Source organism: Rattus norvegicus, chromosome 1 (genome assembly GCF_036323735.1).
Source record: "Rattus norvegicus strain BN/NHsdMcwi chromosome 1, GRCr8, whole genome shotgun sequence".
In the NCBI taxonomy this organism is placed as follows: domain Eukaryota; kingdom Metazoa; phylum Chordata; class Mammalia; order Rodentia; family Muridae; genus Rattus; species Rattus norvegicus.
This window is the reverse complement of record NC_086019.1, coordinates 262,002,502-262,022,594: the sequence shown is the minus strand read 5'-3', so window position 1 is coordinate 262,022,594 and position 20,093 is coordinate 262,002,502. Positions and strand designations below refer to the sequence as shown.

Genomic DNA, 20,093 nt, shown 5'->3' with positions numbered 1-20,093 from the left:
ACCACTGAGCCATAGCTGGCTTTCTTATATAGCACAGAATCACCTGCCTAGGGAATGGTGCCACCTGCAGTGGGCGCATGCCTAAGGAATGGTGCCACAGGCAGAGGGCTGGGCCCTCCTGTATCAACTGAACCAAGACAATCTCTCAGAGATTTACCCAGTAGCCAATCATTTTGGCCTGTCCTCAGCTCATTTGCACTTCTCAGACAATGGTAGGCTGTGTCAAGTTGACAGTTAAAACTTAACTACGGCAGGGGCCAGGTGTGTCTGTACACATCTTTAATTCCAGTTCTCAGAAGGCAGAAACAGGCAGATATCTGAGTTTGGTCTACATAGTTCCAGGACAGCTGGTGTTACAAAGTGAGACCGTGTCTCAAAAAAACCACCAACCAACCAACCACTAGCAGCAGCAACAACAAGTCCGTCCTTTCTTCTTTTTACTTAATGTGTAAAATAGAGGGTTCATCGTGACACTCTACATGTATTTATCATTGCACCGTGCTCATGTTTGGACAGCTCACTTATTGACTGTGAACTGTGTTGGGACTGGTATTGGATGCTAGCATGAATGGCAGCGTCCTGGGTTACAGTTGAGAAGCTGAGCTCTCCTTTCCCTGAAGGGTTCAGGCATATAAGTGGGGGACCAGCCCGTTAGGGGTGGATGTGTGTGCACAGGAAGGGCTATCGTAGGTGTGTAAGAGGAGATGGCTGGAGGAAAAAGGAAGCATGTTGAATCAAAAATGAAGGCTAGGTGAGCTGTGGTGGTGGGCAGAGGTGGGGTGAGAGGAATCTCGGAAAGGGACGGCGTGCCCTCCTCTGTCTTTCGAGTGGGGTGAGCCATCATATGTGAGTGGGGTGAACCCCGATCCCCACAGGCTCTTCATCGACGGGGACCGCATTGATGCGCCTGGTGTGAAACAGCACCTGCTCCTTGACTTGGGCCTGGAGGCAGAATATAAAATCCAGGTGCTGCCTTACAAGTCCATCCTGAGTGAACTCAAGACCCTGTGTGCTGACCTGTCCCCGAGGGAGAAGGTGTGGGTCAGTGACAAAGCCAGCTATGCTGTGAGCGAGGCCATCCCCAAGGTGAGTGGCCTCAGTCCGCCCTGTCTGTACGGGGCTGGCACCTTTGTGGTTCTGATGAACAGAGCTGGATGGGCTCTGACCTGTGGTCTCTGCCTGAGCCCAGAGCTGGATCCTGGAGTGGAGCCTCTGAGGCCCTTTAAACTCCTTGGGTTTATGTCTCCAGGGTGTGGTGGGAAAGATGGTCTTGGGTGGCACACGCTGATACTTAGGCTTATTCAAATATGTCTGTCCTAACAGCAGTTAGTGTGCCTGAGATAAGAAGCTCTAAGTATGACGGTGCCGCTGTGAGAATGCTTTCAGATAAAGTACAGAACGAGTAAGGTCGTGTAGGTGCTAAACGGTGGTGAAGGCTCCCAAGACCCTGAATGCTGGGGTGCACTTCCCAGCACACAGTTCATCTCGTTCCCTGTGTTTGAGCTTTGGAGGTTTGAGGCACAGAGAGACTGGGGACTGGAGCATTTGTCTTAGGATCACATGGTAGCAATGGCCTTTCCCTTCGTGAGGCAGCCATACCTGTGGATCCACTTTAGTTAGAATGTGTGGTGGGGCCTCAGCCCAGACCTCTTTACCGGGGTTTTCCTACTGCCGGCCAGGGCCTGTGGTTGCTAAGTGATCTTTGAGTCACTCATCAGCATCCTTGATGCTGCACACTGCCTCTGGCCTCCTGCTCAGCCACTGAGAACGCTCCTGCTTTCCCTGCTCCAGGAGGGGAGTGTGTGTGGGGAGAGGCGGAGAATGTGCACAAGTTGGGAAGCTCTGGGGAAGGGTCAGGCGTGCTGAACCCCTTCACGTTCACACGGGGCTGGGCTCTGATTTATTCTGCACCGGGGAAGGGTCCACCCTTCAGTGACTGAGATGAGGCAGCAGCTGAGGGTGATCCTAGAGAGAAGTGGGGAGAGCAGGAGTCCTTGTTTGCAGGTCACCCCCCCTTCAGAGGTAGAATTGTTTCGGTTACCTCTGAGAGGATAATGAGCCCCAGCCATAGCTACAAGGCCTGGAAAAGCAGTCCTATGCTGTGACAGACCGGAAGCATCAAGAGCGTGGCTTGGAGGGGGATGTCTCACTCGATGTATTTAACTTCCTCTGGGTGACCTCAAGCTGTGCTGAACATGCCCAGAGCATCAGCTGTGGCGCCAGGACTGCAGGGGACAGGTGCTGAGCTCCGACCTGCAGTCTTCAAATGGTTTGCCTCCGAGTGTTTCTCACCTTCTCTGCCTCGCCCAGGATCATCGGTGCTGTATGCCTTATACGCCCATCTGCATTGCCAAAGCCGTGAAGAACTCCGCCGAGTCAGCAGGCATGAGGCGGGCTCATGTGAGTGCAGGGCGCATGGGACAGAGGCAGTCGGAAGGAGCCAGCTCTTTCCTCCTCTCTGGGGCCTGGGCCCAAGTCCTCTGGTCTTCCAGAGTCAGTGGGACAATGAGATAGCCATTATGTTGAGCATATAGGCCTGAAATCCTAGCTACTTGCGAGTCTGAGGCAGGAGGATTGTGAATTTCAGTATCAGGTATGTAGTGGGACCTGTTTCAAAAAAGAAAAACCGTAAAATTGGATGTATTAAAATTTTGTGAAATATGACACAAAGTACAAAGAAAGCAGGCGGAAGAGATGGCTCAGTGGTTAAGAGCGTTGGCTGCTCTTCTGGTGGACACAGGTTCAGTTCCCAGCACATACACCATCTCACGACTGTCTGTAACTCTAGTCCCAGGAGAGCCGATGCTGTTTGTCTTAACCTCTGGGGGCACTCGGCACACATGGTGTATAGACACCCGTGCAAGCAAAACACCTATAAAGGTTACACGCATGCACGCATGCACGCATGCACCGATGAGGACCGTGTACAGGGTGGTAGGGTGTGGTGTGATGAGAAAATTAGAAACAGGCAGAAGGTGAGGCTAGCAAGATCTGAGGTTGACAGAGGCTGACCACAGTCAGTCACTCCTGGCTCGGTGCAGGATGGGAATTGGCTGGGTAGAGGAGCTGCCCGTGTGCGTGCTCAGACGGAGCCCCTCTCGACTGAGCCTCAGCTGTGAATGCTGGGCAGCGTTGTTCTTCTCACTCAGTCACGTGTGGGCTTCCCAGATCTCCTCCACAGCATCCACGTGCCTGAGTGCTGCTGGGATGAAGCCTTGGGGGAGGGGGTGGAGGTGGGGGGGTGGGGTGGTGGGATGGCCTCAGGACTGGGACCTGAATCTCATTACCTGACTCTGGTTTGCACAGATTAAAGATGCCGTTGCCCTCTGCGAGCTCTTCAACTGGCTGGAGCAAGAGGTTGGTTCTCACCTTCATTGCACATGAGGCTTAAAAGACGGAGCTATCAGCCGTCCGTGCCACGGCTGTCACCTCCTGGACCCTTGTGGCCTAAAGCTTTTGTCTGATTTTAGTGTTTTCTATTACTCTGTGCACACATATATCAGTAAATTCTGTGAGGAAGAAAGACTTCCATCACTGTGGCTCCATGGTAGATGAAGGAATAGGAAAGTCAGCCCTCCTGAGTGACAGGCCAGCTGGGCGTGCTGGGAGGAAGCTCTCTTGATGAGTGTGGTTTGAACTTTAAGCCATAAAACGTTTCATATTAAATCGACTGTTGGCCATTAATCTGTCCACCCACACCTGGGGTTGACAAGAAGTTAGTTTCTTCGGGCTGCTGTTAAATAGACTCGCTCTGCCTTTAAACAACGAGTTGCTGCTAGAAGTGGGAAGAGTGGAGTAGCCTCACTTCTAGTGCGGCCATGGTTTCTCTGTACTTCATTCTTGCTGTCTGGAAGTCGTTTTGTCGTCCTGGATACAGATTGGTCTTGCCGTTTGTTTACCTTCTCTTAGGACCGTGCGGTGTGAACGCTGGCCATGTGCCTCGCCGTCCTGAGAAAAGATCCAGGCGGTGGCTGTCTGTCCAGGGCCAGATCGCCTCACTCGCACCTTCCTGCATCTGATTGCTGTAGTCTTCGTGTCCTCTTGTCACAGCCCCGTGGTGTCTTCGCTCTAACCGTTTTATTCCTGCAGTGCTCTTGCCTTCAGTAGCCCTAAACTTAGATGCAGTGCATTTCGGCAGCTTTGGGCACACAGTGCCGTGACAGAAGAGTCCAGTGAATCATTAAATGGCTAGAAACCCTTCCACTGTAGACAGCTGTGCTTGGAGCCTGCCAAAGTTTCCTCCCTGTGAGAGGACACACAGTGTATCCTGAAGAGTGGTCCTTCCCGAGTGAGAGCTGAGGACAAGTCAGCCGTCTGAGGAACCCCCTTCTCCTGTCTGGAGCACGAGTGACTCTCAGTGATGATTTATAAATACTTTTTTTCCTGCAGGTCCCCAAAGGTGGCGTAACGGAGATCTCTGCAGCTGACAAGGCTGAGGAATTTCGAAGGTAAGTGTTTGCTGAGGATACCCGGGGACTTGTGCTGACTTCTTGGCCAGCCGAGTGTGCTGGGAGGGCCTTAATTCCCAGCACCGCAGCCCTCCCGGTGACTCTGCTCTCTCTGTCCCAGACAACAGGCTGACTTTGTGGACCTGAGCTTCCCGACGATTTCCAGCACGGGACCCAACGGCGCCATCATTCACTACGCGTAAGGCCTGCAGACAGAGGCCTTTACACCTGCCTCTGCACAGGAGTCTGAGCAGGGAGACAGTTTTCCTAGAGGCTCCATGCCCACCCCTGTGTGTCTGTGGAGACTGAAGTGGGAGAGAAGAACCCAGACGCCTCGTCTCCTCAGAGTCCTCAAGTCTCCGCCTTTTAGAACTCTCCCCTTCCTTGTTTGTTTGTTGTTATTAATATTTCTGAGATAGATTCTCACTCTGAAGCTCAGACTGGCCCGGAACTCACTACATAGCCTAGGCTGGCATCAGCCTTGTGATGATCCTCCTGCCTCAGCCCGAGATTGCAGGGATTAGCTACCACACCCGCCCGTACTTCCTTTCTGAGGCTCAGAAACTCAGAACCCTTGTATCTTCACTGGAGTTCTGGAATGACTTCTTCCCAGCAGCAGGTTTCTTGTTGTCCTGCTCTGTCCAGTGTAAGCCCCACTGCCGCACCTAAAAGGTGGACTGCTGACTGACTGTGGAGAGAGGTGCTGGCAGCTGAGCCGTCTCTCCCTGACTCCGGCTCCAACCTGGCGTCCTAGTCGAGGGTTTTTGTTTGTTTGTTTGTTTGTTTGTTTTTTGATGTGCTCAGGACCTGAGCCCTGCTGGTGGAGACGTAGGAGATGTCATTAGGTTGGGCATCAGCTTACCCAGGTCAGCACTTTTGCCCCGTGTAGGGCGTTTTGTATACGCTTGTTTCTCCTAAGTGTGCAGTCAAGCAAAGGGCTCAGTCCGTCTCTGGGCTGCAGTTGCGATAGACTTTGCTCCCTTAAATAATTGCGTTTAGAACCGTTGGTCTTGGGTAGATTTCAGAGCTGTGTGTGGGAGGTAGTCACACATGTGCCGACATCACTCACACTAACACTCCTGCTCCAACACACAGATACTAAAGGGATTTACTCAGATGATGAATTTCATGGTGGATTTTTTTCATATGGTTAGAGCAATAACAACGTCAAAGCCCTTTGCTCCTCTCGGTCTTTTCACTGCAGGCTGTTGAAAGTCTGCTCACAGGCTGGGCGGTATCCCATTGTTTTGTTATTGCCGGAGAGGGATTGGTACCCACAGAGTGTGAGCTCAGAATGCTGTCCTCTTCTGGGCGTTCCCCAGCCCGGCGGTGCTCTCTAGAATATAGGATGGGGAAGGTGGATCTCGTCTCACAAAGAGCCACCCAGTAGAAGCGGGTCCACAGAGCCCTGCCCTGCACAGAGACCCTTGGACAGGGTTCGGAGCCCTGAAGCTAGGGAGCCCGTCATGGACCCTGGAGCCCAAGCTTAGACTGTTGCTTTTTCTGTCAGGTGGTTTTTGTTTTTGTTTTTGTTTTTTGTGTTGTTCGTTTGCTGTTTGAGATGTGGCCTCACTGTGTAGCTTAGGCCTGTCCTAACTTGTAACACTCCTGCCTCAGCCTCCTTACTGTTTTGTTTTAAAGTCATCTCTCAAGCACTGTTTCTGTCCCATACACAAGCGCAGTTCCCCTTTTTGTTCCCCTTTCTTAGTTGGCAAGCCAGGCTGCAAAGCCTTGGAATAGTGTAAGCTTAATGCCTGTCATTTATTGGGTAATTTTTCTTTTCATAATAACTTCAGACTTAAATATGCTTCAGGACTAACATACAGAGGCTGGATATAGTGGCACATACCTGTAATCCCAGTATTTGGGGAGGCAGAGACACTTGGCTTCCTGAGTTTGAGGCTAGCCTGGTCTACTGAGCAAGTTCTAGGATAGCCAGGGCTACATAGAGGAATCGTGTCTTGAATCCCCTCCCTTAAAGAAAGAAAGGAAACATAGTATAGAGCATTCATACCTGCTCAAATTTACCAAGTGGTTCTGTTTTTGGAATAACCAATTTTGTTTTCCTTTGTTAGGCCGATCCCTGAGACGAATAGGACCCTGTCCCTGGATGAGGTGTATCTCATTGACTCCGGTGCTCAGTACAAGTAAGTGGGCCAGGGCTGCTGCAGAACCTGAGACTGACCAGCTAGGGGTTGAGGACAAACTGTGCTCTAGCAGAGTGTGTGCGATCCAGCTGCTCGCCCATCCCTACCCCTCATGTGTGCCCCTGCTGCTCGCCCATCCCCACCCCTCGCTGGCTGCCAATGGCATTTTCTGTCCTGTCTTCCTTTTGAGCTACACAGGACGATGGGTAAACTATGGAATGAGCAACTGAGGGCAGGCAAGCTTTGGGATCTCCGTGAAGCTTTCTGCTCCATCCCAGGGAGCTGTCTACCAGCTCCTGCTTGCAGCTGCCTGGGGGCCTGAGGAAGAAGGGTTCATTTTGAACATATATATCTGAAATGGACCTGCCCTTGCCTCTCCACTTCTGAATTAGTCTTGCCCCTTTCACAGCTATCCACTTTAGCATTTTCTTTCCCCAGGAGAAAGACTGCAATTTGCCTGGGTCTCATTGTTGAACCCAAGAGCAGGCCAGAGTAGTTGCTGTGTGTACAGAAGGCCCTTCCCTACTGCAGTGGAAGCCAGTTAGTGACTGGGTGACCACAGTCTGGCCTGGTGTTCACATGGGAATCGCTTAGTCCTAGTATACATTTTTGTCTTTCCTGAATTGTATAGGAAGATTCTGTAAGTTCTGTATTTGGTGTGAACTAGTGTATTTAGTTAAAAGGCACCTCTTTAATAGGTCTCTTTAATAATCCTGTTGCTCTCCAGCTGCAGGGAAAGGATTTTGGTTTTCTTGCCACAAGTTCTTGGTCCAAGCCTCTGTACTTGGTCTGCTGCTTTTCGTCATGACCAGTGATGGCTGTCTCATTGTATCCCTCAGAGTATCCCTCATTGTATGGCCCCAGAACACAGCCTGTCAGGACTGTATCCATTCCTACTCTCGCAAGCCAGTCTGACAGTTACACTTTGGTTTATTTTTTATAACAGTTTTATTGAGATACACTTCACCCACTCAAAGTATAAAATTATTTTTTATGTATACACAGAGTTGTACAGTCATTGCCACAGGTAATTCACGTGTGAGTTTTGTACAGACCCACCTCTTTGGGTGTGTGTGTGAGTTAGGCTGACAGCTCTTGAGGAAGCAGCTTAACCTTGGAGGGAACGCCCGCTGTTTTCTGAAGTGGGTGTGGCCTGTGCTGTTCAGCACTGTGTGTGTAGTTTCTCCATGTTCTGTTTCATGGCTGAGAAAGGGTTATTTTGACTGGAGAAACTGTGTTTTCTCTCCTTTTGACAGGGATGGAACTACAGACGTTACCCGGACCATGCACTTCGGGACCCCTACTGCCTATGAGAAGGTAATGTGAAACAGAGCCTTGAGGCCCTGCCTTCTTACAAAAAACCTTGCTTTTATCAGGGGGTTGCATAAATAAATAAAATTATAAGCAGGGTAGTAAAACGCTCATTTTTGTGGAGTCAGGCTCATTGGGTTTATGAGATCTGTGTGATTAATTATGGAGGGTAAGACATTTATAGAAAATTTAAAAGCTTGCTGTTAAGGTCAGAGCAGCTCAAGTTCAACTTCAAATAGCTTTGGCCTTCTCTTGCAGGGGAGTGGGTAGTAAAATATGTGGTTTATCGGCAGGGTCTCGATTGGATTCTGAAAGCCACCCTCTTATTTTTCCAAGGTCAGCGTTCTTATTTCCGGCTCCCCTTTCCAGGAACTTTGTTCTGCTCTGACAAGTTAGAAAGGTAGCATATAACCAAGGTAGAGAGATGCCTGCCAGGGGTCTGGAAACTGGGTTAGCTCTCTGCCAGTCCTGACTGTGGCCTTGAACATGTGTTTCTTCTTTAGACATGGGCACAGTGGTGCCAATCTCCTGGGTTGCACATGAGGCTGTAAGCTAAGAGCTTGGAGATCAGTCAGTCTCGAGTCAGATAGGCTGAGACTCTGAGCAGTCTGTCTGAGGGAGAAGGGTTTTACAAGGCGTGCTGGGTGGCTTTCTTGGCCCTGGTGGCTTGACCTTACCGTTTGCGGCCACCCCCTACCTGGAAGATTGTGGGCCTTGGGTGTAGGGTGCATTTGCTGGGGTCAAATGCAGGAGGCTCAGACGTTAGTCTTTTCTTGCTCCTCTGGCAAGCCCTGGGGCTCGTGTGGGCTAACCTCGACGACAGATAGCCTGGTGGTGTGGAGACCAGATTGCTGAGGCCAGATGCAGCTATCTGTGGAAGGAAGATGGCTGGCAGGGTGCCCAAGTGCCCCTGTTGGGGAAGTTGGTAGAGGGTGTGTGAATGTTCCCTGGTCTCCCCACCTTCTTGACAGAAGGGAAAGCCTAGCAGATCACCTTTCTGCTACTGCTTTACGTTCATTTAAAGATTCTCCGGCCGTTACCTGTGGGTGAGCTATGGAGGTGTTTTTGCATTTTTTTTTTTTTTTTTATTTCACTCTGATGTTCTCTGCCGTTCTCGTAGACACATTAACAGGCAGGCTGCTCTGATGTGCTAGAAGGGCTGTAGGGTTTGAATACCTGCCTCCTGCAACCCCCCTCTGGGCTTTCTTTGGCAGGAGTGTTTCACGTATGTACTGAAAGGCCACATTGCTGTGAGCGCGGCTGTTTTCCCAACGGGAACCAAAGGTAGGTGGCTCACCCTGTAACGAGGCAGGCTCGGAGCTCAGCCACACCTCAGTCCTAGTTCAGTTCTGGCTCCGCTAGGATGTGCAGGACCCCTCCCCCAGCCCCCGCCACTCACGAGCCAGGCTTAGGATGGTTACCAGTGCCGGTTCTGGCTACTAAGAGGCTCTTGACACACGCTGGGGTAAGTCCGGCACAAAGGCCTCAGATGCAGTAGAAGTTAGGGCAGCCTCCCCATGTCTTCAGCACGGAGCCGTGTGTTGTTGGATTTACGTCACCGGGATCCCGACGTGGGTGTACTCTTCTCTGAGCACTGGTGGATGGGGTGTTGGCCTGCAAGTTACAAGACTCAGGCCTTGACTCTGGCAGCGGGGCATGTGCTCAACACCCTTAGACATGGTCTTTTCATCTTTCATGCCTACCAGTGTGTGCGTAGCCTGGTGAGAATCTGAATTGTAATTCTGAAACCTTAAAGTCCCAGGGCCAGGGAAGGAATTGTCTGCGTCACCCGTCGCAGCCTCAATCTGAAAGCAGGTGGCCATGTCTTAACCCGCTGGTGGGGATGGTCTGGCTTTAGACTGAACTCTGACTGGGTTGTTGAAAGTTCTCCCTTGTGCTGGGCTGAACTCTGAACTCTTGAATAACCTTTGCCTTTTGGATTCTGTTTGAGCCTCTGAAGCCAACACACCTGATCCCTCAAAGTGCTGTGGGATACCAACAGCCATTTGTCTTGCAGGCCACCTTCTAGACTCCTTTGCCCGGTCAGCCCTGTGGGATTCCGGCCTGGATTACCTGCACGGAACAGGACACGGCGTCGGGTCTTTCCTGAATGTTCACGAGGGCCCTTGTGGCATCAGTTATAAAACGTTCTCTGACGAGCCCTTGGAAGCCGGCATGATCGTCACTGATGGTGGGTGTCTGTCGGCAGAGGGCAGCTCTCCGTTGTTTCTTATTTTTCAGTTATTTTAAAGAAAATTGGTAATGCCTTCCCCCTCCTGTCATTTTGAACGACAATAATAACCTTTTTCAATTATCGGGGTGATTTGGGCTCATTTCAGAAAGAGTAAGGTATGGATAAAAATTAAAAAAAACATGGTCTTTTATTTGTGTAGACATTTTTGTCTGTGTACAGGGTCGTGCCAGACACGTTGTGTTCTGCTACGTTATATTGCTCAGTGTTTGTAAACAGGCCTCCGAGCCACCTCACTGTGTCCTCTGGTACACAACGCGCACCGTATAGCAGACTCCTTACCGAATTCTGCCTCATGGTTAGTTTTCAGACCCTTAGAGCCTGACGCCTGTAGTGTTGTCTCTGGGCTGCCGTCCTGGGCGGGGGCGTTGTCTCTGGAGTGCTGCTTCTGTGTGGGCCGCCTCTCATTTTGAGTTGTTTGCTCTAGAGCCAGGGTATTATGAAGATGGGGCGTTTGGGATCCGCATCGAGAACGTTGTTTTGGTGGTCCCTGCGAAGACCAAGGTGAGTGTTCACATTATTTGCTTAAAAGTTTCCTACTGTGATTATGGGGAGCTAAATGTTTTTGTGCCATGGTGGAGCCAAAATGGAGCTTCTTTCCCCCCATACAGGGATTTTTACTGGAAGCTTCTTTCCTTTGTAAAACCAGAAAGGGACAGAGGATGTAGCCCAGTGGTAGCATCCTGGCTAGGCACAGCAAGGGCTGAGCTCCACCCACAGCACTATCCACCACAGAAAAAAAAAAAAAACCCAGTGAATGGAAGAGCCTGAGCTTTGCACTGGGTGGGCAGAGGCACCTGCATGTGATCCCTGAGGCTCACATGGTAGAATGCTGTCCTCTTACATACACTCAGCAAACAGGACCACCTTGGCCACATGGCTTATTGATTCAGATGCTTTATTCCCCAGTAGAATCTTGTGGACTCAAACCAGAGATTCCCCAAGTCCAGACACTCTCATATCACCAGAGATTCCCCAAGTCCAGACACTCATATCTTGTCCACCTCTCCCTCACAGCAAACATTAGCTCTGTGGACCTGTTAGTAGGGAGCTCTGAGCACTGTTCCTGCTTCTTGGTAACTCAGAGGGGTGGGCTCAGCAGAGCCTGGGAAGTTGCTCCTTGTCTGAAGACAAGGTGCCTGGTGACTGCTGGTCAGGTCCCACTTGTACACTTCTTTGGTGGGGTGGGGTGACAGGCTTGGCGGAGGAACTCAGCCATTCCCTGTGCTTAAGGGGAGTATAATCTGCTGTTTCCTTTCTCCTACAGTATAATTTCAATAACCGAGGAAGCCTGACCTTTGAACCTCTAACTTTGGTTCCCATCCAGACCAAAATGATAGATGTGGATGCTCTTACAGATAAAGAGGTAATGGGGGATCTTGGGTGGACGTTGGGAGGAGATGTTAGTAAGGGGTGGAGACTGTTCTCTGGTCCATTCCCACAGTTCCATTCAGAAGCTGACTGCTTCTGGAGTCTCCTCTGGGTCTAGCCATTCTTGAATGTGCTGGGTTCTTAGCACAGGTAGCCCTATTCCATAGGCTGTAGGGCCCAAGGACTCATGGGTAGGCACAGTAGGCCATTGCTTTTCAAGAGAGACAACTCTACTCCTATTTAGGTGCACTGAGGAAATGTATCAGCTGCTTGTGTCCACTAGAGCTGACAGAAACAGCCTACAGGGAACGGGTTTGCTTTGGCTGTGTTTGAGGAAATTTCAGACCATCTTTGTGGGGAGGGCATGGAAGAACAGCTCCGTGAGAGTGAGGAGTATTATTAGGCAGAGGGTTTTTATGTCAGTGGACCAGGAAGCAGTGAGAGAGAGGGCCTAGAAGCAGGGACCAGACCATGACCTTTGAAGACCCGCCCTTAGAGCAGGAGCTTGTGGGCTGCGTTTTAGAATCTAAATGTAATAGTCTTCTTTAGCAGACAGGGACCCACTTGTCCTCCCTACAAAAAGCCAGGTCTCTTGTGTTGCAGGAAGCATTAAGGAGGCAAGAAACAGAACCCGACATGTGCTCAGATTGCGTAGACGAGTGAGGTGGTCTCGGTCTGTTTGTCACTGCCATGGTCACCGTGTGTGGCATGGCAGTGTTCACTGGCCAGGCTCACAGGGCTAGCAGTATCAAGCTCTTGCTACAGTGAGTCCTCCAGCTCTTGAGGCTGGATAAGTGGCAGGCCAAAGTACCTGGTGTAATGACCAAGGGGTCAGGCAGGTGATCAAGGCCAGAGAGGAGACTAGGACCTGGGTAGGGCGGGGACAGTTAGCAGACAGAGACAAAGCAGGTTTAATCGGGGAGGCTGGAGACCAGGACACAGGTCCCGGGACAACATAGGAGTCCCAGGGAAAGCAGGTGACTGATGGGGCTGAGGCAGGAAACGCACAAAAAGACACTTTAGGAATAAGACAGTTGGTCCTTGGGTAAGCTGCTGGCCCGTCCCCTGTGGATGCAGAACTGGTCTTCACTGGGGCCATGAAGAAGAGGATGCTTGGTATCCTTGGCCACAAAGAGGGGGGACGTGAGGGCTCAGGCGTTCTCCAGAGGCCGAAGAGTGGGACTCACCCAGCTAGGAGCCTCTTGTCATTTAACATGTGGGTTACAGAGGAAGTTCATCCACTTCCTGGTCAGCTCTCCTGTGTCATTGGTGCCCAGGGTTCAGCCAGCATTTCTGTTTACAGAACACTGACAGGGCCTGGCTGTCTGCTTTGTTCAGATTATAGACAGATTTAGAACAGGAAATTCAGCCTAGCAGCAGCCTGGTGTCCTGTGCCTCTCTTCAGTGGAAAGAGTCCTCTCTGCAGCTTACGAGCCTTCCACCCTGCCAGACTGATGCCGTGGGTGCAAGAGAGCAGGAACACAGCGCTGAGAGCCACCTCCCTCAAAACCCCGTGTCCCATACGGACCTGTGCCTCTTGTAGCTTCCTCTGGGCACTGCCAGGTCCTTACCGAGGGACCCTTGAAAGCCCAAAGCTATAGTTTTTGACCAGGTAACTATGTTACATGGTCACCCTGACCACCTGTGAGTCAGGATGTGTGCAGGAGGAGAAGTTAAGCAGGGCTGGTTTTTCCTGTAACAGTCTTGCTAACAAGACTCACAGCCCACCCACTGACACTGGGCATAAGCCACTGGGAGCTGCCGTGTCAGTGACTATTAGTACACCTCGCCGGGCCAAGTCGCTGAAGAGTTTATCTGGGACAACTATTCTGTGGGTCATAAGCAAGTTTCCATGGGGAGTAGGAGGCAGTGTTTGACATGCCGGAAAGCGTGCTGCTTACTGTTTTAGCCAGGCCTCTGTCTAACACAGCACTTTGTAGGCTTGGGCACCAGTTTTTCAGAAGGAATGGTAATAGCACACAACAGGGTTTGTCCATTGATGTAAAATATCTACTCATTGCACTCTCCTGTCAGTCTGTCCTTGGTGGTCGCTCCCTTTCAAGGTTGTTTGAGTGTGTCCACCTTTTGTCACCAGATGGCAGTAGAGGACTGTAGTCTGACGTGACTTTGGTCCCCTGCAGACATCAGGGCCACGGGGCCTCTGGAGTCAGTGTTCGGTATCATCTCTCGCTCATTTCCCATCCAAAAGGGCTTTGGGAATGTCCCCTCGGCCCCAAAGTTACAACAGGCCACCACCTTCACTACTGAGCTGCATCCACTGCTGACAGCCGTACAGCTCTCTGCGGTGATGGTGCAGACACAGACACACAGCACTTCAGCCTCTGGAGTCAGTGTTCGGTATCATCTCTCGCTCATTTCCCATCCAAAAGGGCTTTGGGAATGTCCCCTCGGCCCCAAAGTTACAACAGGCCACCACCTTCACTACTGAGCTGCATCCACTGCTGACAGCCGTACAGCTCTCTGCGGTGATGGTGCAGACACAGACACACAGCACTTCACTGGTTTTAACGTGTGCTACCTCAGTCCCTCTCCTCACGGTCATTGCATGAGGCAGGGACGTTTGTGGTTATCAGTCAGCACCAGGGCCTTGTGACTCTCTCAGAGCCTTTGACAGCAGTAGCCCATCTGTCTGCCTTTGGTTTGTATGCGACTCTCAGGTAGGCTCTCTCAGGCACCTGTTAGAACCTATTCCCTGTAGCTAGCTCCTTTGTAATAACACAGCCTCCCTGAATAGCTTGTTTCTCACTTGCTACAGCCAGACCAAAGACCTTGTCAGTCTGGGTCTGATTAGGTGGTCAAGTCCATCCTGTGAACTCCATTCCTCATGCATTTTATTTTCCCTCTCCCACCACTTCCAAAAGGAGGGGACTTCACCTTGTGTGCCTATCACAGACCTTTTAATACCATGTCTGGTCTTATCAGTTCCCAGACACTAAGTTCTGTCAGCATCTACTCTGTTTTAAAAAGGTTTTTTTTGGGGGGGGGGTATGTGGGGGTGTGGTAGCATATTCCACAAGGGGCTGTGAGTCTAGTTTGTCTCCAGCCCTGCCATAAAGAACCACAAGCTGCGATCACTCTAGATACTGGTTCACACCAGGGCCAGCTGGGCTTGGGCAGTCGTCATTCAGCTTTAGTGGATATAGGGTAGGAAGCTGAAGAACTTCTGGTCTCAGCAGGCGTCTTTACAGCCGTGGGGCTTGGTTAGGTCTGCCACTGTCCTAAGGATAGTTCAGGGTTAAGGGAGTGAGTCCACATGCCCGGTAAGGCGCCCTTAGCTTAGTGATGAATTACCAGTGGGTGTAGCTTCCAGGTGTCCGGGGGAGCCCTGCACACAGGGAAGCCCAGAGCCTTGCTTGCCTCCAGGTTATTTTTGGTTCCCTCACAGTCACTGCTAGTTTATGTTGGCACTCTGCACTCTTCAGCAGCTGCTGGTGAAGCACAGCCTTCTTTCTCCTCGCCTCCCCCCCCCCCCCCCCCCCGACTCCCCTTTTTACTTTTAGACTCTAAGGGCTGAGACTCTTCCTACCCACTTGGATATTTTCTTGCAAACATTCTTTTAAGCCTTAATTGTTGAGAATGAGCCAGGAATGAAACTGCTAGGGGATTTTCCCAGGGAAGCGGCCCTCGGGGATCCAGGAACAAAAGAACAAGATGTTGTGTGCATCTCATCTCTCTCTGTGACCATGGCACCTGGGCCCCTTACCGTTGGCCTAAGGTAACAGTGTGGTGTCTTTCTTTCTTCCTCTGCAGTGTGACTGGCTCAACAGCTACCACCAGACCTGCAGGGATGTGATTGGGAAGGAGCTGCAGACTCAAGGCCGCCAGGAAGCTCTCGAGTGGCTCCTCAGAGAGACAGAGCCCATCTCCAGGCAGCATTGATACCGTCTAGCGTTTGTTTTTGTAGGATGCTCTGGGGAAGGAAGACACATGGCAGACCCCTGACTTCTTTCTCCTCACCTCCTCCTCCTCCCCAACTCCCCTTTTTACTTTTAGACACTAAGAAGGGCAGAAACTCTTCTTATCCACTTTGATATTTTCTTGCAAACAGTCTTTTATGAATTTTTAATTGTTGAGAATGAGCCAGGAATAAAACTGCTACACCAGAAGGAGGGGCCTCACAAAGGCGAAGCCTTGACAAGGGGGAGATACCCGAGCCCTCTGGCCAGCGGTGGCCAGCGGTGACTGCTCTGCGATGGTCTCCTTCCAGGTGCTGGTACCTCAGTCGCGGTCACCCTGACGTTCATGAGACCCTCCTATGATCAGTGAATAAAATACTAAACTCGGCCTCGTTCTGTCTGCCTCTTTCTCCAGCGTGCAGTGTCCTAGCTAGTTAGGCTGCTGGTCAAGAAACAGACCCTCAAAAAAAAAAAAAAAATCCAAAAAACAAAAACCCAAAAGATGGCAAGCAAACAAAAGAACAGTAAGTCAAAAGATGCTCAAACAAAGCAAAAAAAAAAAAAAAAAAAAAAAAAAATGCCGAAAGTCTACAGAATAGTGGTGAATGAAGTTCTTTTTGTGTGACTCCTGGGCATCAGACTGTCCCTGAGGTGGTTGGTATACCCAGGGAGACTCCATGGGAGGACGCTGGATTTTCCTTTCCAGTGGATATCACTTGCAGATGGCTTCCTGGTTGGAGGGTGGGCAGGGGAGCAAATGTCCCTCCTCTCAGTTCTTGCCAGGAGCCCTCAAGGAGAAGCTAAAAGCTGTCAGTGACCTCCCTGAGATGGTTCTGCCATGAACTGTTAATGACAGAATTGCTTCTCTAGGAAGAGTACATTTTAGGAAAGATTCCTGCTATTAATATGCTATCTCCTGTTATTAAATATAACCATTGCTGGGTATCAGCCCACCCTTTTGAGCAGATCTCTGCAGAACAATGATGCTATAGAGACAAATAGACGTTTTCTTAATTCTTAATAATTCTATAAGGATTCCTAAAATTATACTAGTGATTACTAAGTTCTTTTATAATAGGACTGCTATTAAGCCTTCTCTGATAATTAAAACAGCAATGAGAACTCTGCCAGTATTCAAGTGTCATGAATTAATTGCTTGAGATAGCAAGCAGGCATTCTGCAACTTGGTGCATATTCCACTAACCAAAGGTCACACAAAGGAGACTAAGGATTTACTATAGGTGCAAGGACAAGAAGATAAAATATTGGGTGAGTTTATATGAAACTTCACTAATAACTTAGTCACAAAAATTATGGTTTTTAACTTTCAATGAACCTGTTGAGCTAGTGACAGATAACAAATGTTTAGCCAGATAATTACTCAATGGATATGCATGTAAACATCTCTCTTGTGTACTTCTTACTCAATTTATGACTTGATATATGTTTGAACTTCTAGTGAGCTTTTGTAAAAAGGGGAGGCTTGGAAGAATCATGTGATCTGTTCTAGAAAAGGTACAAAAGACTAGGAAACTACATTGGCAGGCATATCATTGGAAAGTCTAGTATTGGGAACATAGCATTGGGATTAAGAGCATTGTTCTGTCAGAGCAGGAGGAGAGAGCAAGATTAGAACGAGAATGCAGAGCAGAATAACTCAAGTTATAAGGCAACTTAAAATTAAAAAATTAAGAGAACAATATGCAGAATGAGAAATGAACTCCAATCTTTGTTGCATAGAGAAAGAAAAATCTGCCCTTTTATTGCTAAATGAATTAAAACAGTCTGTAAGAAGACAGCTTTGTCCTCTTTAGTAAGCTATTAAGAAAATACCTGTTCTGTCGCATGGTGAGGAGAAGCCTGCCTGCTCCCTCTGCTCTCTGCAGCTTCTTTTTGCTTCTTTCTCTCTGCATTCTGCATATTGTCCTCTTGTCCCCATTGACGCTCTTTCCACTACCTCAAGAGGAACCAAGGAAGAAATGTGGGGGCGGCCCCTGGCAGGTGCTTTGACCTCATATGGCTTGAAGCTGTGCAGGCCCTGAGCACACAGCCAGTCTCTGTGAGTTCATATGTGCATCAGACATAAAAACAAAACAAAAAAACAAAACACCAGCTTTTACAGTTGCCTGTGCATCTATCTCACTGAGTTACATCTTTCCCATGGCATCTGGTTGCTTTCCTGTCATTTTATCTTTGGGGTCCCTTAGGTATGTGTCCCCCCGCCCCTTCCTCCCCCAACTCCTCAACCTGGGGATGCCTTAATTTCTCCTTTTAAAGAACAGCTTTGCTGGATGTTAGTTTCAAGGTTGGCTCCTTTTCTTTGTATTTAGGATATGTTGGCCTACTGGCTTCTGGCTTCAAATGTTTCTCCTGAAGGTTCCTCGTAGCTGCTAAAAGTCAAATTTTCCACTGATTTCAAGTATCTTTGGAAAGATAAGCTTTGGGAAGTTTGATAACGTGTTGTTGTGAGAGTTAACCTAACTGGAATTTATTAACTTCTTATATTATATGACTAATATTTATATTAATGCCTTTCATTAAGTTTGGGAATTTTCTAAACACCATTTCTTGAGATACTCCCTCCACGGCTAACTTCCAGGATGGATGGCCAATGTTCTTTCTGTAGGTTTCTCTTTCTACTCCTCAGACTTTCTGATTCCCATCTCATTTCCCTTCCTGTCTGCTCAAATGCAGCTTTAACTCCCACTAGTTTCACTTAGCTGCTACGATTTTCAGCTCCGGAATTTGTTTTTGTTTCTTTACATTTTCTGTGTTGCTGTTTGCGTTTTGTTCAAGCACGTTCTTGACTGCCTACAGATTTTCCTTGTGCTCTCCTAGCATCATAAGGCCTTCGTTTTAAAGGGCGTGTAGACCAGCCGTCTAGCTTTTCTGTTCAGGTTTTGTTGGCTTGTGTATGTGTGTGTTTCCTTTGAAAGTATCAGACTTTCCATTTCCTTGTGTGTTTTGTGCCCCCTTTCTTGGAAGTTGAGTTCAGGGCTCCTCCTTGGGGTCCCCCTTCCTTTTGCTACTGCTGATTCCTTTTTACCTTCACAGCAGGCCAAGGATGGGATGAATTGTGCCATTTAGGTGTTGTGTAGGGGAGAAGACAGAATCTCAATGTTCCCTACTTATCACCCCACAAGTCTCTCACTATTAAACTGTGCCTTTAATTGGACTGGCTTTGACAGATGAACAGATATAAGCGTTCTTGCTGATCCTCAAAGCAAGGACAAGTTTTATTAGAAGTGTGAGCTCAGAGTACTGACAGGCTAGCCAGCATGGTCTACTTTGTTTCTATAAGAGTTTCTTCATTCCAACCTGCCCTGTGGTGGGAACAAGATCTACTTACTCCCTGTTATTTTGTAACAAGGTCAGAAAACTATAGAAACCATGCTTGCCAGGGAATAGCAGGATACATTTTGATCCTCTGAAGGCACTGGCCTTCTTAACTGTCTTTACCCCATGCTTGAGCTTGGCCATATTTCTAATATGTACCATAGAGTGAGACTTAGAGGGGAATTCTCTCCTGAAAGAACAGATTAGGCTTGTTTCTCACTGTCGTCCCTCTGGAAGGAAGGCAAGAAGCATTCATACCCTTAGGACTCTGACTGTTGTCTGCTGATACCCTGAAAGCTTCCTTATCCTGAGAAGTGGGAACTGTGAATCACAGTTGATTTCAGGTTTAAACAGACCGTAACTCAAGTGTGACGGCGGCTACGCAGCCATTCTTGCATAAGGCTGTTAAGCCTGTCTTCCCAAGGCGGCCTCCGAGCAGTCTGACTTAATTGGCGCCAGCCACACTGCCAGGTGCCAGGTGCCTGGAGCCTCCTGCCTGGCTGTTGTCTTAGCATTAAGCCTGAGACCTAGAGTAGGTAAGAGTTCTGTAAAGACAGCACTGGGCTACACCTCTATTCAAGCGCCAGAGCTTGAGGGAGGGCGGTAAGAGAAAGTGCAGAACAAAGGAATCAATTGAAAAAAGAGACAGATGTTGAGTGGAAAAGCAGTATTAATGCGGAAAGTATTAATGCCATTACGGAACTCCTGTCTTGCCTGTTCTGCTCTCTGGTCAAGTCTCATGTACAAGGTAGTGACGATGTAGGATTGGTGCAGATGCAGGGCTTCTGTATTGGACCCCCAGGGGCTTTTCAGTCCCGTGCTTCTGTGATACTTGCACCTGGGAGACAGCCCCCTCCCCCACCCCATGAGCTCCTGTCCAGGAGGAGCTCGGCTGGCATTTAACTGCCAAGCAACAACCTTCAGTTGTTTCTTACGGGGTAAACTCTGGGCTGTGTTACTGATTTGGAGCAGGTGGTGGTTTGGGGTGTCTCAACTGTCGGGAGTTTAATCCTACTGGTGACCTAGAATCACAGCATAAAGTGTCTTGCCTTTCTCAGTGTTTGAGCACTTTGCATTTGAGGAGGTTAGTACTGGTTCTAGAAGACCTGGAGAGAGTAGTTATGTGACAGTTCCTATTTTTTGTGTGTGCACTCGTGTATGTACAGGTGTGTTATGTGGAAGCCAGTGGTCATTATTTTCTGTAATCTTTCACAGTCGTCTTTGACGAAGGGTCTCCTTGAGCCTGGAACTCACAGATTCAGCTAGACTGGGTGGTCAGCCAGCTCCAGGGATCTTCTGATTCTGCTTCCCA

General features: G+C 49.3%; 1 protein-coding gene across 4 annotated transcripts in view; it reads left to right on the top strand.

The window, feature by feature from the left end:
- Positions 1 to 15,834, top strand: part of Xpnpep1 (X-prolyl aminopeptidase 1) — a 50,719-nt gene extending 34,885 nt beyond the window's left edge. For 2 of the 4 annotated variants that reach the window (NM_131913.3, NM_001398660.1), the window contains 12 exons: positions 876 to 1,086; positions 2,311 to 2,400; positions 3,307 to 3,357; positions 4,390 to 4,448; positions 4,570 to 4,647; positions 6,524 to 6,595; positions 7,852 to 7,912; positions 9,121 to 9,190; positions 9,924 to 10,097; positions 10,585 to 10,661; positions 11,425 to 11,523; positions 15,300 to 15,834. In NM_131913.3, the coding sequence (NP_571988.1) occupies positions 876 to 1,086; positions 2,311 to 2,400; positions 3,307 to 3,357; positions 4,390 to 4,448; positions 4,570 to 4,647; positions 6,524 to 6,595; positions 7,852 to 7,912; positions 9,121 to 9,190; positions 9,924 to 10,097; positions 10,585 to 10,661; positions 11,425 to 11,523; positions 15,300 to 15,428 (1,171 nt within the window). In that variant the 3' untranslated portion in view covers positions 15,429 to 15,834. The remainder of the gene's footprint in view (positions 1 to 875; positions 1,087 to 2,310; positions 2,401 to 3,306; positions 3,358 to 4,389; positions 4,449 to 4,569; positions 4,648 to 6,523; positions 6,596 to 7,851; positions 7,913 to 9,120; positions 9,191 to 9,923; positions 10,098 to 10,584; positions 10,662 to 11,424; positions 11,524 to 15,299) is intronic. The other 2 variants (XM_063272403.1, XM_039084472.2) reach the window with 2 other exon arrangements.
- The last annotated feature ends 4,259 nt before the right edge of the window (positions 15,835 to 20,093 follow it).